This window comes from Cyclopterus lumpus, chromosome 5 (genome assembly GCF_009769545.1).
Source record: "Cyclopterus lumpus isolate fCycLum1 chromosome 5, fCycLum1.pri, whole genome shotgun sequence".
Classification (NCBI taxonomy): domain Eukaryota; kingdom Metazoa; phylum Chordata; class Actinopteri; order Perciformes; family Cyclopteridae; genus Cyclopterus; species Cyclopterus lumpus.
In genome coordinates, this window is record NC_046970.1 from 9,518,586 (window position 1) to 9,537,918 (window position 19,333).

At 41.1% G+C, this 19,333-nt stretch overlaps 1 protein-coding gene across 2 annotated transcripts; it reads right to left on the minus strand.

Moving 5' to 3' along the window:
* Positions 1 to 712: 712 nt before the first annotated feature.
* On the minus strand, positions 713 to 19,333 carry si:ch1073-15f12.3 (laminin subunit beta-3). Of its 2 annotated transcripts, XM_034533605.1 has the most exons (23): positions 19,242 to 19,333; positions 19,102 to 19,150; positions 17,513 to 17,667; positions 13,317 to 13,431; positions 12,296 to 12,369; positions 11,947 to 12,138; positions 11,278 to 11,341; positions 11,009 to 11,199; positions 10,146 to 10,266; positions 9,475 to 9,660; positions 9,210 to 9,365; positions 8,772 to 8,965; positions 8,510 to 8,606; positions 7,168 to 7,543; positions 6,356 to 6,516; positions 4,919 to 5,130; positions 4,457 to 4,663; positions 4,173 to 4,317; positions 3,771 to 3,978; positions 3,307 to 3,448; positions 3,024 to 3,200; positions 2,481 to 2,643; positions 713 to 1,800 (listed from the first exon to the last, which is right to left on the minus strand). In XM_034533605.1, the coding sequence occupies exons 2-23, from the start codon at positions 19,124 to 19,126 to the stop codon at positions 1,661 to 1,663; spliced, it is 3,501 nt and encodes a 1,166-aa protein (XP_034389496.1). In that variant the 5' UTR covers positions 19,127 to 19,150; positions 19,242 to 19,333; the 3' UTR covers positions 713 to 1,660. The 2 variants fall into 2 exon arrangements, with proteins under 2 accessions (XP_034389496.1, XP_034389497.1); XM_034533606.1 differs by lacking the exons at positions 19,102 to 19,150; positions 19,242 to 19,333 and adding an exon at positions 13,531 to 13,627 and having other exon boundaries at positions 17,513 to 17,593.

The following is a 19,333-nucleotide window of genomic DNA, read 5'->3' on the forward strand; positions in this document are numbered from 1 at the left end:
GTCACGCTGACATTCATTCCCTTCTATATATTGTCCACATGATACTAAATACCATTGAAATGTATTTGTTTTGAATAGATTTAGGGGGCATATGCAATGTGAAAGCTTTTTATTGTTTTCATCGTATTTGACTGACATGGTCGTACCTTGAACTCCGATGGCTTCTACGTTTTTCATAAAGCTGATAAGCTTTTTTAAGAGACTGAATGTATATTCACCGTTGCAAACTATAATCAAATCAGGGAATGTACCTTTAACTGTAGTGTTTGGACTGTTCAACCTTACTGAAGATTGTTTGACTTGTATTATTATTATTGTCCCATTTATGATGTATTACATTGATGGATTATATATCCAATTTCCACTTGAGATGAAGGATGCTTGTTTTTATTCATGAGATTAAACTTCACCTTGGAGTCATTGACTCCCAGTGTTTTCTGTGACATATACATAAGCTGCTCTCTTGTGCTCATCAAGTGCCACAAGCTGGTGTAAAAGATGCTGTCAGCACTAATGATGCCAAGGAGGATTCGGAGTTCACAAATGTAGTGACATATATTGTTTCTTTTTGTATTGTTTTCTCAGTACGTGTGTAGTAACTCTTTTTCATGCTTCTTGTGTTGAATGGAACAGGCTTTTATTTAAATACTGTGAATTCTGCACAAACAATGAAAATAAATAATGTAACATTCAACATTTTTCAGTACAATAATTGCTGTGTATTGCTGCTGACCAATACAAGATTGTTTGCTCTTTGCTGTCAGTAAGTCAGAAGCTGACAAACTTTTTCAAATATATATATGTATTCCACAATGTATGTAATATATATGTATTTACATACATTGTGGATTTTGTATTGTAATTGAAACCTACAGACCCCCCCCCCCCCTATTTAATTTTAAATATATTCCAGGAGTTACTTTATGATGATGAGAAACAGAAAAGATTTCGGCATTGTACGTTTCTGCAAATCACGGAATACGTTGAATCAAAAATAGGTTTCACGTATATGTTTCATATCAGAAACACAGGTTAGGTTGAGGAAACAAAAGTGCTTGGTTAAGGCTAGAAAACAATATCATGGTTTGTGTTAAACTAATAACGTAACGTATTAATGTAACATGCGTACATAAATAACAACTTCCTTTATCAGACTTTTCTACGTTACATTACAAGGGGTTTCACACGTGACACAAACATCAGTCACCTTGGTGAACATTTGTTCATCCACCACCCCTTCCACGCACTCTTAACAGACTTGCTTGCTTATTATGCTTTATATATATTATACCACGATGCTCGATATATTATCATATGTTATTTACTCTGACTAAATACAAAATCAAAAAATGACATCAACAGTCAACGTATCTGTGCTTTGCATAAACATACAATGCCAACATTCTGTCCTGGCGACTGGGCTGAGAGTAGTCCTTTACGTTGCCCTGAACCCCTCTATCTCATTCAACCCCAGATTATAGCTTCCTACATTTCCCACAATTCTTTGACAACTGCCAGAGAAGAGGACGGAATTCCCCCCTTTAGTAAAGTGAGTAGAGTTCTTCTCCCAGTCGAGGGAGTGAATGGTGTGGCAGGCTGGTATGAAGCGCTGCAGTGAGAGCAGATGCTGCGCTGCTCGGAACCGGCGGCTCAAGGCCTTTCAACCCCGGCAGCTGCTGAGGAGTTTGGCATTTTTTCGAAGTTCTGTCAAAAGCATTTGAAGCTTATCATCAAGTCCTTCAAGCTTTGTTGACTGCTGAGTGATCTCGTCCTGCAGATTCCGTAGAGAATCTGCTTTACCTGGGAAATGATCAGAGAAGATGGAGTGAGCTAGGATCAAAGACACTGCTGATCATCCCGACACAGGACCAGAGCTCCCAACTGATGATACAAAGATCAGGTGCTTTTTTGTGAATTTGGGGGGTTTAAACTTACAGTTGGTCATTTAAAAAAAAAATTACCTTTTTTCTCACATTTGCTTAAAACTGACACTATATTTTGACAGTAGTACATCAGATATTCTGTGAAAAAAAACAAGCGTTCAGAGCCGCAGCTGGAATCAATCCGTCAAACTCGGCAGCGCTGATCGTATGAATCTGAATTCTGGTCATGTTTTGCATGTTTCTCCCCTCAAGTATTTTCAGAAACATACTTCAGTATTCTGTTTAGCTGTAAAATGAGAAAGTCTGTGACTCGGCCACCATGTTGAAAACAGCCGGCCCAAAACCAAACACCACTCAGAAAAGGCCAAACAAAAACATTTCAACCGTAATTTAGAGTAATGTTTCTGTAAGTTTTCTACCTGCCCTAGGGCTTGTACACTCAGATTATTCATAGGGTGGTCCCCTCAAATAGCTTCTATATAATCACTGTGGCCGAAAAGTCTGAAAATCCTCCTTTAGAGGAAAAGAAGGCTTATTTATGAAGCTTTCTCATTAGACAGTGAATGACATTCCTCTTGTGTGGTGTTGCTCTATTACCTTCCAGAGCCTTCACCATGTTGTTAGTGGTGTTGTCCAGAGCTACAGCATCGTTGTGCAGCTTCGCCACTCGATCCCCCAACGGCCCCGTCTCTCCACCTGACCCACTGGCTGGAGCCTTGTCTTTAAGACGATCCAGCTCCTTCTCCAATGACAACAGATCCTATACAAACACACACACATTTTAAATCTCTGCCTCTATCAAGCAACTTTAATAGAGTTTCCACATGTTTAAAAATATCCCTTACTAGGACACTTTCAGTCACTATATGCTATGATATTTGCAATTGAAATGCGCTGCAATAAAGAGATGACTTACCTTCCTTTATATTTATTATGAACATAATTCACCACTTACATGTTTCAACTATTTTAATCTTTATTGTACATTAATATTAACTTACTAGTTCTTGTAACTAACATTGCAGTAGGAGACACTGAAGAATACCAATAGCTATGATCTAAGGCCCACATTGTGATACTAAACAGCCTCTTTGTTAAAGTAAATGCTCATATTTCAAACTAGAACAGCAGGTCTCCCACCTTATTTGCAACAGCTGCTTCATCCACAGCTGCGCTTGCATCATCCGAAGCATCATGGGCCAACTGGTCTCCGTTATGCAGCAGGTCTTTGAGCTCGTCCAGCTGAGGCTTCATTGGCTTTATCAGTTTTGATACATCATCCAGAGTCTTCTCAGCGGGGCGCAGCTGGTCTTTGACCTGCATGAGGAGAAGCATGAAAGCTCAGTAATGCTGGACAAGCAGCTTTTATTGGAAAGAATGGGCTAACGTGTTGTCCATCGTCTGATGTATCCAAGCTGCATACCTTAGTCAGGTTGTAGTTCAGGTTGTCTATGAGATCCATGCTGTTCTGCAGTTTTTCCTCCACGTCAGAGAGGGAGCCCTCCACCGAGCCGAAGCCTGTCAGCAACTTATCCACCCCATCCTTTACTCCTTGTGCTGTATCCCTGTGGATGTGCAGCCAGAGAAAAAACACTGTTAACATAATTTGGACCGTTATCATCATATCACCGTTATCATATAAGGACAACTCTAGAAAATGATTATATTATAAAATGTTTTCTAAAAAATAAAAATGGATGGTTTCTTCTAAAATATAACTATCATGTCCTTGAGAATTGTTTTTACTATTCATCCTGGGATTTATAAAAACACTAGTTTTGCTACCCTTGCGGTTTAAAATGCAAATGTTCAAAGCTGATGATTATCTGAGACAAACAGCATCAAGCATCAGTGACAGCAGTCCGGTCCTGGAGTGTGAAGGCCCACCTGGCGTCCTTTGCCTCTTGCAGCAGTTTCCTGGCTTTGTCCAGCTGTGGCTCTGCATCCTTCAACACGGACGTGCTGTCTGGTAGACTGGCCGCCAGATTCTTCAGCTCCTCCAGCTTCTTCTTCAGAACAGCTGGCTTGAGAGGCAGTTTGGCTTTCAGAATCCAGTCGCTAACCTCCTGGATGTGGGTCAGGTTGGAGGACGGGTCTGCAGACAGAAACAGGAAAGGTTGGATGCCAAATGGCAATGGAACGACCGTGGTGTCACCTTCTCATGTATTTATTTAAAATAAGCCATTTCTCCTGAAACCAAGGGAACCTTCCTTTCATCTATTAGTCCCCTCAGTGGAGCGATCAGACTGCCACTCATCCATCTACCCTCCGCACCAAAACTATCTTTACCTGACAGGAAATCTTTGAGCTCCTTCACAACATCACGCGTCTCTTTCAAGTCGTCTTCGAGGTCATCTCTGGCCTGTTTCATCTTATTGGACAGCTTCTCTGCAGACTGTCTCACCTGGTTGGTTGTCTCCTGTGTTTGCTGCAGCTGTAAGGAATTGTTCAATTAAAGCTTCAGAATCTCAAGACTGTTTTTCTAGTCTGAGAATAACCTTTACTATTTAGAAAACATCTAAAACAGGAGTCAAAAGAGACCAGAGCGTGTGTGTGTAGGTGTGTTTGTGTACCATCTCCGCAGCATCTGTGATTTTTCCTGTGAGCTTGTCCAGTCGGTCTTTCACGTCCGTGACATCAGCATCCGCCCTCTTGCTTAGAGGCAGGGCGCCCACACACACTTCACCCTTCTTACAAGGTGGGGTTCCGTCCGGTGGACACAGATCTCCGCCCGCACACTGCAGAGGGGTGCAGGGCTCTGAGCGAACACTGCCACAGACCTAGAGAAAAAGTCACAGATGAATATTTAAAGAGGACATATATGAGCTAGGGTCCCATTTAACTAAATACTCAATAAATATCAGAGGTTGATACAATTCTAAATCATTTGCAATTGTATCTAAATATGAACTTATCCAAACAAATTCTGTACATCAACAAGATGTTTGGGTCTAAAACACTTTCAGTAGTTTTCATCCTCCCATCTCCCTACTAAATGTGATGTCACCGTGTCATGTTGATGAACTGGCAGTTACCTGTTTGGCAACGGGAGTAAGGTTGGGTTGGGAGGCCATGCTCTGGTTCAGCTTGTCCAGGTCTCTGGTGTTGCCTGGTTGTACTTCGTTTTGAAGGTCCATAGTTTCTTCTCTGGTATCAGCTGACTCCTTCAGTGGCTTCCTGCTGGCATCCACTTTCTTAGCTGCATCTGTGGATTCATCGTAGGCGTTCTTGATGCCAGTTAATGATCCTAAATGAGACAGAAAAACTTAACATGAGTATATTTTATAATGACACCATTTCAGAATATCTCTTTGAGAAACACAGTGAACACAGTCCTTTACAGACATGTTCACTGTATGATAATCGCATGTCTGGGGCAAAAACCATGCAGAATACATTTTAAAAAAATTATGTATTTGAATATTTCTGTATACTGGGGTCTTTAAACAGTCTTGGAACTACATACATTAGATTTAACTGAAAAGCAGAGACTCTTGTAGATCCAATGAGATTTGTTCATGTGTGATGATGTTAATCTGTATAAAATGACTTGTTGTGACCTCTAGCATAATCACAGCCTTATGAAACTACAACCTTGAAACCTGGGGCATTCAGAGGATGATCAGTTCCTCACTATGTTGACACAAGTGCTCGACAAAAAAAAAGAAATCTCCAAATATCAAAGGATTTTTTCAATGGTGTTCCTCAAGTTCTTGATGTTTTAATGTGGTATTTTTGGAGGTATTTTGATCATTCAATTGAGTGGTCAAAATTGCACCAAATCTGTATAACACATGGTATAAAGCATAGGTACGTCATCATACTTCCATCATAATGTTCTCAGCCATTTTCCATTCAAAACTATTGTGATGACTTGTATAGACTTTTGTTAATTCCCTGTTTTATTTTGTATTTACTCGACTATGCTTCCTAGGTTGCTTTACTTCCTCCCATTGTTAAGTTTCCTGCTAGTTTTGTTCCTCACCTGAGTTCCATTATTTTATCAGACGTCCCAGTACTTATCCCTCGAGCTGTTCACGACCCATCTGCCAGATTGTCTCAGTTCTTTGCACAAGACTAGCTCTCCAGCGTTTGTTTGTTCCTCGTGATTTACCTCAGCCTGTTTCTGGATTTTGTTTGTAGCCTGCTTCTTTGTTTTTCTTTATTCTTAGTGAGCTCTTTAGATTTTTTATATACTTTGTATGCAGCATTGACTATTCTGCTGTTTTGTCTTTTGTGCATCAAGGTCAAGTAAACTTTTGGAGTCTTTTGTCTGACCATCACAAATATCAACATTTGAAATATAAATCTATATAATATAACAGAAACGCAATATTTATTACAGATTTATGACGTAAAGACTTGACACACACTGCTGAAAAGCATCGCAAATTAATCATCAGGTGCCCTTCTTTCAAACGATTTCTCCCCCTTAGTGTGCAGCAGTGATTGGTGTGTGTTTTCTCTCTGACCTGAATTGTTTTGACTGACAGAGTTGTCCTTTGCATCTTTCTTGACTTTGTAGTCCAGAGTGAGGCGGTCCAGCAGAGTCTGCAGTCTGTCCAGCTCTGAGTCCAGACCAGGAGTTCTCTCCAGAGGAGAAAGGTCATCATTAATCTTGTCCATCTCGTCCCTGTGTTCAATTAGGTACCAGTGAGAGAAAAAACTCTAAGTTAGCTAGTTTCCATCCAAGAATCAGAATAAGGCCTTCATGAATATCAGAAAACATTTCCACAACATCGATGGTAGGCTTATAAAATTCAAATGCGTGCTGCATTTGCTGGACTTACAGCTGCTAAGAGAATGATTGCAACCTGTTGGAAACCACCTCATGACTTATCTATTCGAACATGGACGCTTTCCTTCTTGGATGTTAATGGAGATCCCAACAGCTTCCATAAATGGAGCATCAGAAAAGACTTTGGACACTTGGGTCAACATTGCTGATTCTTTGAAAAATATGCTGTAGATGTGTGCTATAGCCCCTTACTTCTATTTGCACATGTGTTTGTCCCTGTCAATGTTATTTGTTTGTCTGTCTGTCTCTTGTGTTGTGTGTATATTTATGTCCCCCCCCCCCCCATCTTTCCTCTCTGTTTTATGGTTCTGAGAGACTCCTTTTGTCTCAGCATATTGTTTGTAATTTGAAAGGGCACCATGTCTTGGTGTTCCGCCATCCTGTGTGATTAAGCTAAATAAAAACATTTGATCGCAAAAAAAACGATGGTAGGCTTATAAAGAGTTTATAAAGAGCCAATTGGTGTTTTTAATCTCAGCCCCTCACCTGAGTGTGTTCAGTTGGGACAGAGCATCATCCATCTCTGTTTTAGCACCGGGTGGAAGGGAGATTGAGTTCTGAATCAGGGCCAAGCTGGCCTCCAGTACGCGGATGCGAGGTTCTAAATTTCCAAGATCACCATCACCTACAGGACGAGAAGGTAATCTGAGGGAGAGTCTCTCCAGAGCAGAGCTGAGGTTCTGTCTTTGGGCATCCAGGGCGAAGAAGCAGGAGGGGCATGTCTCGCAGCCAGGGAAGGAGTCACAGTGTCCTCGAATGCATGAGTCACAGCGAGTTCCGGTGACGCCGGGCCGACACAAACAGGCCCCCGTCTGCTTGTCGCAAACTTCTGGAAGTGTTCCTTCAGCGTCACAGCGGCACACTGTGGAGGAAGAGACGAGTGGTTCAGGAGAAAAGAAACACATGTGGAGCACAGATTGGAAGCTCAAGTTCACACACATGAACAAACAAGTTCACTGCTGCATCGCAGTACCTCAGTCATACATTCATTAATTAGTAGGAAGTCATTGAATTGTATAATATGTATGTACTTGTTTTGACATAGTCTAAACTTTACTCTTTGGGTGAACAGTGTAGCTAATCTTAAAAAAATGGTCCAAGACTGATACATATGTTGTCTCCTGTTTTTGGCATTAGTTGTCCATCCTATAGGTCACTTATGATATATGCTGCATGCCTATGTCTCTCTTCCTCTTTCCTGTCAATCTTCAACTGTTATAATAAAAGGAAAGAAAAGTCCCAAAATAATCTTTAAACAAAATTACAAAAAATGAATGGGAATCATACACATGATGCTATTGTGTCAATAATCAGGCTCCATATTAAATCACTCTTTTTGCACAGTTATGGTTACAGACTCTCTCTCCATTTCCCTACACTTAGAAAACGCACAATTAACAAAGTTAAACATAAATTTGATTGAAAACGTAGTCCACACATTGCCTAACACAACAGGTACTACACTGAAGAGTACTAATAAAAAGGCCCACTTTAGGGTGGAATGACCCATGCTACAGACTTGGGTCGTGTCATATTGGAGGTATTAAGGATTAACATGGGAATACAATCTGTTACGAACAGGTTTAATGAGATGTCAAGAGTCTGTGCAAAACATGTCATTTGTTTGTGCACCTGAGGATTTTACAAACCGGGTTTGTAAAAACTTACCAAAATGTGAATTTGTAAAACCCAGTGTAAAAACAATTGAACAAGGTCAACTTTGTTTTGCCATGTCTGAGACAGCAAACTAAACTGCAACCTCCAAGGTAAAGGTATTACATCCCACCAATCCAACAACAAATAGAGTCATCAGAGAGCGCTGACTCACATCGGCAGCCTATGAGAGGGTCTCCGTATGCGTTCTCTGGGCACTCGGTACATGTCAGGCCTCCAAAGCCTGGTCTGCACTGACACTGACCTGTCACCTGGAAACAAGTAAGCAACAGTTTACTTTCATCCAAGTACAATTTTACCTAATTCTATTTTATTATTTATTATTTTATTATTATTTATTTTATTGTTTTATTCTCAGTAATTTGACTTGTACTTGGGTTAAATATTCCAGCACTCGTTCTGGGTAGAGATTATACCTGGTCACAGGTATCACTGTATGACCTGGTGGGGTCACAGCTGCAGGGTTCGCAGCGCCCTGACAGGGATGGTTTCCAGTAGCCTTTTGAACACACTTCACAGGTCAGGCCATGGAAGTGGGAGCGACAGGGACACTGGCCGGTCATCGGGTCACAAACATCTGACAGGGACCCATCTGGAGAACAGGAGCACTCTGGACAGCGGGGGCAACATCAGAGTTAAGAAGACGAACCAGACACACACACACACACACATCAGATTCCACACAAGTGTGTATGATTTGTCAGCATCTTGTGGTGAAGTTAAATATTGCAACAATCCTCTCCCTTATGCAAAGAGTGGAGGAGAATTACGGGGGTCAACGAAAAAACGGGAATGGCCCTATTGTCCATGGGCTAGTGTAGATATATATTTATACATGTAGTTAGATGACTCACTGGAGCAGCCCAGAGGGTTGGAGGGGCTCAGGTTGTAGTAGCCTCTCTTGCAGCGGTCACAGCGGGGACCTTCGACATTCACTTTACACAGACAGGAGCCTGTGCTGTCGTCACACCGGCCCCCATTCACCGTCCCGTCAGCACTGCAGACACAACCTGGCACCAATACAAACACCCGTCAGAAATTGCATAAAAATGTTCCACCGTCAGATTTTGGAAGGACCGGAGTTCAGAGATCATTTCATTTCACAGATGAACCACTTACGTATGCAGGCGTCGGGGCGGTCCATTCTGTTGGGGTTTGGCTGGTAGCCCGGGGCACACTGGTCACACTTTGGCCCTGTGGTATGGTGCATGCAGCCCTCACACAAACCTCCACTCATCCGCCCGCTGGCCTCGTACACCGACTCGTCAAAACGACAGCGCTGGGCGTGGTTGTTACACTCACAGCCTGAGGAGAGGGCAGTGTGGTTAGTTTACAACACATACAGTATGGGTTCATGATTCAAATCAATTCATACATTTGACTTCAAGTGACTTTCTTTCATGTACTCCAAGGACACTGTACATATAAAAAAAGCAAACATTGCTTTCATTATATATATTTGTACTCAGATTGTCAACATTGTGTGTACATTTTAGCCTTCCCTATTGTCCAGCTCTGCCACGATGCAAGCTCCAAAACAGTCAGGGGCCTTATTTCACTAGATGTGTGTTCACAGGTGTCTTATAAAAATGTTGCCAGAACATCTACGCTATGGTTATTATTTTAATGATGGGGCAAAAACTTCCATGTCTTTGTGGCAAATTGGAAAGGCATTAGATATTTTGTCTGACAGATGTTACCTCCATGTTTTTTCTACAGTCTGTGGTGTACCATGACATCATAATGCTGATCACTGCTGTCTGGAGAGACTGTGATAGGTGAAGTCTTACGTTTGCAGGTATGGGTGTAGCCCTCCTCCGCAGGTCTCCAGGGGAGATCATTGTAGAGGTCAGCACAGCGCTCACAGTTCACACCTGCTGTGTTGTGCTGGCAGTCACACTGAGGGTGAACCTGCACAGAGACACAGAACACAAGCTCTTGAAAAATTTTTGATCAAAGGTATGACATCACTGAGCCATCACAGTAAGCACTTTCAAGGGAAGTTGGATGGAAATTTTGTTCAAAAAAGCACACAAATATGTTTCCATATGATATTGGGCAAGAGGTGAGCTCCAATCCCAGGGCGAGACGGACAACCACTCACTCACCTAGAGCCAATTAAACTAACCTGCATGTCTTTGTACGTACTGCTCCTCTCATGCAACCCTATTAATGGTTCTCTGCTCAATGTATTTTCTTTGATTCTGAATTTGAGGATGCATGAGGATCAATACTCTCCTGGTAGCCACGAGGGCTGAGCTGCTTATTGCATTCATGCTGCAGGCAGCCTTTGAACAGTACAGAGAGTAGCTGAATAGCTAAACATGTAGATTTGTGGACAGTTTTGTCTTGTTCCATTGTTGTAGCAACGGAAATTTTGAAAAGTCTTTGTGCTTGCTGTCCTCTTTGGGCAAGACACTAAACCCAAAATTGCTCCTGTAGGTTGTGCCATCGGTGTGTGAATGTTATTTAGCCCTGATGGGCAGGTGGCCCCTTTCATAGTAGCCCCTCCCATCAGTGTATGAATGGTTGTGAATGATAATGTAGTGTAGGGTTAAAGCGCTTTCAGTCCATTTACCATTTACCGAGGCTCCAATACTAAGACTAATATCAGTTTCTGACTAATACCCTCCCTTAACACCTCCACACATACCTGTATGCTGTCGGGCAGCAGGTTGCTGTTATTGTCGGGCAGACATTGGCTGGCGTGTCCATGGCACATACAGCTGCCCATCACCCTTATCTCCTTCAGGGCATAAAACCTACTGAGAGCTCTGCCTGGAGGCCGTGGCACATCTCCCAGCTCGGTGAACTTCACCCTCAGCCCCGTTAACGCAGCCGCATCTGTGGGGGAGACAGCTGTCAGTCAGCGGGCTGCAACCTTTAACGAGGTGTAGTCATTTACGACGGATAGAGACGTACCTTCTATTTTTTGGCTTTTGGGAGCTGGGACATAAGCATACTGGCGGAGGGGACTGAATTGGATCTGTAGAGGAGAAACAACACAATGTTGTACTGTACATAAATCGGTTTTCTCCTTCATATGATGTTTTGTTTGTTTCACAAACACTGTAATCTTGTATTTCATTAAACCTCACTTGTGTGTGTTATGTGTGTGTCCTTATCTCTACTATATGTATGTGTCTTCAAAGTGATACAGTATATTTGTCATGAATTCTTTTTTTACCCAGGTGGAGAAAAAAAAAATTATTCAGTATACTTCAAAATGAAAAAAAATGAAAAAAAAGCAAAGTAGAATAATTGATGACAACACTATAAAAAAAAGATTCATTGCTGTATTGCTTTTCCCTAAAAACAGGTAAAGATGAGGGAAGCGTAAAATGAAATGTATGCCCACAAAAGAACTAAAAGTTCTGCATTGAAATGAAGACCTCTTGTGGTGAGGACATCTCAGAAAGAAAATATGATGGCAAATAAGCTGCTGATTGAAGTATTAATGATGAATTTAAATAATAAAAACGTTTAACAGTATTAGCAGTGATAGTGTTTGTCCTGCAGATAGTACTTCATAAACAATTATAACAATAGTCCTTGACTGAAGACGAGGTAAAGCAGTAGACCGGTTCTTACTGTGTGATCATGGTAGGGATCTGCTCCAGTAGGGGGCAGTGTGTAGCAGTATGTGTCATCCAGGGTTAGAGGTGTTGTTGTGGGAATGCCAGGAAAGGTTTCTTGACAGTCAGTAGCCAAGTAGAGAGCGGGCTGCCACGACTGACCGTTATCCTGCGTCCTCTCTATGACAAAGGCATTGGGACGAGGACCCTGCAATGAAAACACAAATGCTGTTTGTACTGAAATGTGCTTCATCAACTGTGAAATTATGTTTTTTCAAAAGTAGATGCATCAACTCAAGAATGATAGAGGGGCCCGCACTGATGATGTTCATGTGATCCAGCAGTGATTGCAGACTGTGCCATACCTTGAAGCTCAGCACCAGGTTGTCAAGCTGGAACAGGTTGTCAAGGTCCAACTGGAGGGTGACTGGATTCACATCTATAGGACAGGCAGAAGATTATTTTTCACATATATTTGATATTGTTTTGTTTCCTGCAGCTAGAGTCTATCTGTCTATAATGACCACAATACATATTCTGCCTATACCCTCACCCATCATTGCTTGCCACTATGAATCCAGATTCAATGTTTTCAGCTCATATTTATTCACCACATGCTTTGAAGGATTAAAAAAATAAATACATTTTGTCACACTGCATGAGGGTTAGCTAGCTAACATTTGCGTAACAGGTAATTATCTCTACCTGTTGATGTGTGGTGATATCCAAACCTAAAAGTTATTATAAAAAATAACTAGCTTTGTAAATTACCCCCAATTAAATGCAAGTAGAGATGAAATAAAAAAGAAACCCTTTTTAACTCTTATATTGTGCACCGATTTAACAATATAGGCAACTTTTTACAAAGTACTCAATTTCTTTTTATCTTAATATCAAAATCCAATCATCTTCACCCTCTGTAAAACTAAATATGATGTGTGCTTTACGTAAGCTAGGACCAACCAATGTCAACCGATAATATCATGTCATCCATCAATCAATGTGTAACTTTTAGAAACAAGGGAGGTGTGTGTGGAGCCAAAGCCCTCTGTAGCTCTGGATCGCACTACATTCTAAGCTGCCCACATTTTCTTGGTCCAATCGAATACAAAGGATTTGTTTTAAAATTCCTCTCGTACACTGCTCAAATATGTTGTTTCACTGGGGAATACTTTCATGTGTTTACTTTCATTGAACCTATTGGTAGTACCTCTACCGCTCACCAAATGGTGTGGTCCCCGGCAGAATAGCTGCAAGAGGACAGACACTTCAGCCAAGTTTAGAGTGAGCTGATAACTAAAATACATATCTATGAAACATGGTATGCTTTGAAGTATAGCATTTTACTCCTGCCAATAGAAAAGCATTTTTTCGTTCTTTGCCCACCTTTCTTGGACTGCCACCATCTATCTGGTCCAGAGGTGGACAGGGCGTCCTGGACAGTGTGGGCCAGCTGGCCTTTTGGGTTCCTGGAGTCACACGGACAACACTTCATCCTCCTCTAAGGGACAAAAAGCAAACAAAATAGTAGCAATGGACTTTCCTGCAGAGTTACATTGTAACATGTGGTGTGAGCGTGTGTGTAATTGTGTCACTGTACATGTCACTGCTGTTTGTCCCGAAGCTGACCCAAGGACCATAGACCAACTAAGTCCAAATCTCGTCTCTTTTCCTCCCTGCTGTGCCAGTTTGATAAGCTGTGTCATTGAGCAGGTCACAAAGAAAATCAATGAGCCTCAGATAACTAGCAGCTTTACATTGTGCTAAAGAACGTTTTGATTCCGCTGGTTAACAACATCATGGCTGGGAAACTTTGCCCCAGTTTCAGATGAGGAAGAAACACTGTGCTGCCCTTTTTGTACAAATTCAATGTTGATACACCTGTGGAAATTGACTTTTGAACACAGGGTAAACAAATTAATTGTAACAATTAATTAACAATTGTAGACGTCTAATACAGCTTGAAAGAAATGATCATCGGAATTCATCCAAAATAATATTTTAGGTGAAGTATTGTCTGTCTCCTGACACCTGTGAAGTGTGCATAGACAAACACACAAACTTAGTAAATGTATTGATTAAAATAAAAGAGAGAAGAGCATCTTTTTCTCACACTGATCACACCCACACCGCTACGTGCTGTTTGTGAAGACACCCAGTATGGTTTGGAAGGTATGGACTTGTGTAATTCTGACACAAGTGCTCTCATCACTGATAGCTTTCTGCAGTCAATATCCAGTAGCCCCTCCTCCATTTCTGGGATCTCTGGACATGGCTGTCCCTCTGGCACACAGACCATGGCTGCTCTCCCTGTAGGGAAAAGTTCCCTCTGAGTTGCTTTAGTGTTACAACATGAAGGTCTCACTAATGTTTTCCACTCCAGCTACGTGTCTCGACTCAGCTACGTGTCTCCCCCGCATTAGGAAGCAAAGTTACGGTAGAAATTCTGATTTGTTTCACAATGAGGACAAGGCAGAGGTCCGGTCTTGCTGAGGATAACACGGCAAAAGCTCAGCCCAAGTGTCCTTGAGAGAGACACTGAAGCACAAGTTGCTCCCCGGGCTGCACTGCTCCTTATGCTTGTGAGTTAAATGCAGAGGTCAAACTGTATCTATGGGACAATGAAAGTAAAGTTGAACCTTTTACAATGATAATGATTACACAAGACTGAGGCCTTCTGTGGTACTATTGATGGCTTTAAAGTGATACAATGGAAGGCTTTCATAATGTACATGAGACAATATTAAATAACCTAATAACCTGGATTTCAGCTGGTAGCTTCTCTACTTGTTTGGGGTTATAAACTACAACAACAATAAGTGACAACACAAATATGACTAAACGTATTAGAAATAATAATAATCAATTAACCTTCATATTGTGTATTATTATTTGGCCTTTAATGGATTATCCCTTACATAGTAGTATATGCAAATATTAAAGCCATGTTTTTCCTCTTTTGGGTGAAACCAGCTAGCATTTTCCCCTTTGTGCTAAGCTAGGCTAAACTAACCAGATGCAAACTAAAGCATTTCCTAAAACAATAGTGTTTTTTTGAGAATGACGCAGAATGCTGCAGACATGAGTCAGACATACTTTGCTGAATAAATGGTTAAAAAAATTAACTTTATCTTTGAGTTATCATCCCCTTGTCTTTTTACCAATGTGTCAGTCAGATAACCCCTCCCCCTCCCCCCTCTCCTAAACTTAAATGCATTCAATTTAAAGTGTGTACATCTTTTGGCATTGCAAACCAGTAAACTCTATCTAATCTCAGGTGATAAGGACTTCAACCTCTCAAAGACTCAGGTGTGTCCGATTCCCGTTTACCATCTCTTCACCTCAGTTACCCTGTTCAAACATGACAGGTAGGTTCTTCTTAACTTTGTAGGTTCAAAGTGAGTCAACATGTTTGTTTTTTTCACAAGGTCTGTGGATTTTGGCACCGCATGTGTCATCTCAAACACACATGCAAACACATGCTCGCGGCCATCTGACTGGTCGTTACTTATGGTTTAAAGTCTACAGCAGACATGATGAAAAGATAAGTTGAACAAAATCTGTGTCTGTACTGACACCAAGGTCACATTTGGCATATGCAGTTACATTGTACTACTTTATGTTAACTAGTGTGTGAAAAGACTGTATGATCATATTATCAGTATCTGCCATTAATAGCACAAATAATGTATAGTTTCATATATAGTTCATAGTGCTTCAAAAACTATATGGAATAGTTATTAAAGAAATTAAAATCAATTTCTTTGGGGCCACTACACATTTTTATTTAAAATAAGCTGAGAAAACCTTTTTCACATGCGCACTTCCTACTCCCTCAACTTGAAGTCAATGTGTTTTTACATGCCTGAAATACGGTCTTGCTGAAGAGATTTTAACGTTTTGTTCAACACAATAAAATACATCAGTAAATAACTTGAAAAACGAGTGGCTAAATGAGATGACTAAAAGTCTTCACTGGAACATGTGACCGTGGTGTAGAGTAGAGTTGTCTGCAATAAATCAAATGAATTTTTTGTGAACCAGTGAGATGCTAACTTCCAGGTTGGCCTGCAAAGATACGTCATCCCTCTAGCGGACTGCATGTGGTTCACAGCGGACCTTTACAGGCCACGGCTCATTGTCTGCGGTTCACTTTTACTGCTAGATATACTGAACTCTTCTTCACGTCCCTGGAGTCGATGACAGTGCTCCAAGCGACAAGACCGGGGGCCAAGTTTGTTCCACAAACAGACATAAAATTATCAACACATACATGGGATATCCAATGATTCTAATAGATGATGTCCCACCACACCAAATCCTTATTACACATTATTCTATAGATCTACTTGCAGCAGTGTGGTGACGCATAGACAACAAGATCTGACTAGTTTTCTATGATGGCAGTGAGGGCTTTCATCATCATCATCATCATCATCATCATCATCATCATCATCATTCTTGTAGTCATGCATGCTTGTGTCTGAGATACAGCTGAGGGTTCTTGCCCCTACCTGTCTGGATGAGGTGTGGCTCAGGTAAAAAAAACAAAAAGGGAAAGCATTGATCAGTGAGAGAGTCTACGCCTAACACAGCTATCCATTCCCTGAGGCAGGTCAACACATATACTCTGAAAGTTACGCAACACCAACACAAACATTAATCTTTCTGATCTGTCTTTTTAGGTCTAAGTGACCTTAGTGAAGATTAAAAGGAAAATCACTGAATGTTGAAACATGATGTAACCTTTACTCAAGCACTGCACTTTCCAGGGGCTGGAACTTAACTCATCATATATTATACTGACATATCAACTTCCTCCACTGCATTTCTGAGGCAATATTGTACTTTATCCTCCACTATTCTTATTAGAGTTGCACGAATACAAAACTAAAATACTGCACCTCTAAAATATCTTTCATAACATCTCTTTATACAATACCACATTTAAACATCAAACTTTAGCATGATACCTTTGTTAAAGAAACACTTCCTGTATTGCAAACAAAGGTTTTTTTCTCACATTAGAGGTGCTTTTCTTCCTCTGAGTAAAAATAAAAAATGCTCGCTGTATGTCACTCTTATTACAAAATCCGCGTTTGAATCCAGTATTGGTTTGTTTGTGCTGAGCCAGCAGATTGGTTGGTAAGTGCTTTTTTCCAGACTATCATGTTGCAACTGTACTCTTTGACCAAGAGTACAGTTGCAACATGATGCTCTGGCACTGAAATCAGACTCTTTCACAAATGCACAGTGGCCAGTCTGGCACCAACACCACAGCCTCCATCCCGTCTGTCTGCTCACCACGACCCCTGCACCGCTCGCCTCCTGAGTGACCCTCATGTAGAGACCCATGCTTGAGAGAACCCAGCTGGCTGAGACAGTGGCCATGCATGTGCTCTGGTTTGACTGGTACAGGCTTATATAAAGCCAGTAATCAATATTTTAGATCAATATTCTTACCAGCCCATACTACTGATTTCTTAAATTTGGCATTCTAGAGATTGATAAATTCAGTGCAAAAGCGCAACACAAGACTCGGAGAGATGAAATGCTATTTCAACACAGGACTGTGCTCCTACCTGTTGGTACGGGGTGCAGTAAATCTCGGAGCCCGTGAGGCCGCAAGTTGAGGAGGCATGGAGCTGCTGAGCTCTGCCCATAAGCAGGTCATTGCTGGGTGGGTAACAAGCCCCCCGAGAGCAGTCCGTCTGGGCCTGTGATACTGCAGCTATGGCTGTCAGGAGGCAGATCAACAAGACATGAAACGTTACAATGCGGTGTAAGCACGTATAGGAACAATCAGTCATCCAAAACATCAATATCCCAGTTTATCAGGACAAACAGTCCAAAAGCAATCCTATCAGGTTGGTCTAGAAAAGGGAAGTTCAAATCTATTTGTCCAGCACACATAACTTGAACCACAGACATTTCTTTTAATGATGTGAGATTAACAGAAAGTTTGAACACCAAAACATATTTTTGCGTTCGGTAAAGATTGTTTATGTAAACCTAAAATACACCAGAAACATATTTGAAAAGTGTGTGTGTAGGAGGGGCGAGAGAGAGCAAAATGGTGGAAGTAGTTACGTGAGTAAGGCAAGACCCCACAATGGTGGCGGGGACGTGGCTCTTTGAAGCGGAATGAGACAGACAACGGAGGCCATGCGAAACAAACCATGTTTGTATGAATGAGCGTAACGTTGTGTGTGTGTGCATGTGTGTGTGGGTTAGTAGGAAAGGAAGAGGAAAACACTAAGTAGATCCTCACCACAACAGCAAAGTACAGTAGCTGTAACTCTATCACACAGAAACCAGGTTTGGACCTTTAACTGGTAAAGTACAGTTGGTTTTACTCGTGGTGGCTATGTTAAACACAACAAAGCTCAGCGGTGTGGAACAACATCCACGGTAACAGTGACGTTAAACTTAAACAAACCAACAAGGCTCAACACAGTATGACCTCTCTCTGCCCAGACAATAGCCTCATAGCAATCGCCGTGTTTCTTATTTTCTTTGATCTCCATGTTATCACGTTATGCTAGTAATTCGATTGATGTTCCTAATTTTATTTTACTAATATCAATAATTAAATTGTTATACTTAATAATAACCACGCCTGATGTTGCCAGATCCCAACATGTTTTCACAAAAGATTAAACAAAATAGAGACATGACAGTGACGACTGTCCAAATGTACCTTTTGATTATAAAATGAAACCATATAGATATATCACGCTCAACTTAACTACATCACATTGTTACCAAACCTAAAGTCTAAACTTAATCCGAGCACATATATGTTTTATCCTCTCCATATACTCAACAATCTATTCCTTAAATGCTGCAAAGATTTCTAGCCAAAAGAAAGAGCACTTTGTATTTATATAGATAATATGTGAATTGAAGATATTAACTAGCTGTTAACTATATATATGACTATAATAAAAAGCGTATATCCTTCTCTCTGCTAGAAAAGAATGGAGGGATCAGTGTAATCAGCTGCTGCAGTGTTTCGCAAGATGAAAAAGTGCTGTTGAAACCCTACGAATGTAAACATCTTGTGTGGAAAGTTCCAGGTGAAAGTTTTAGAATAAACTTAAAACAGAAAGGGGACACTTGAGAGAAAGTTCAAATATCAAAACAAAAGAAAAAAAGAAAGGAATCTTACCAGCTAGAAGTAAAAGTATTCTCATGTTGCGTCCCTCCTATGAAAAAGTCTGGAACAGACGAGAAAAAGGAAAAGAAAATATCAGCAAGCAGAAACAGCCAAATACAATCAGAGTCCTTATTTCCTGATGTGAGACTCACCTGGCAGTCTGTATTGTATCAGCTCTGGTGTCTGCTGTATTAAATAGTGTGTTGCTGCCAAGCTGCTGCTTTATAAACACCGTCTCACCTGG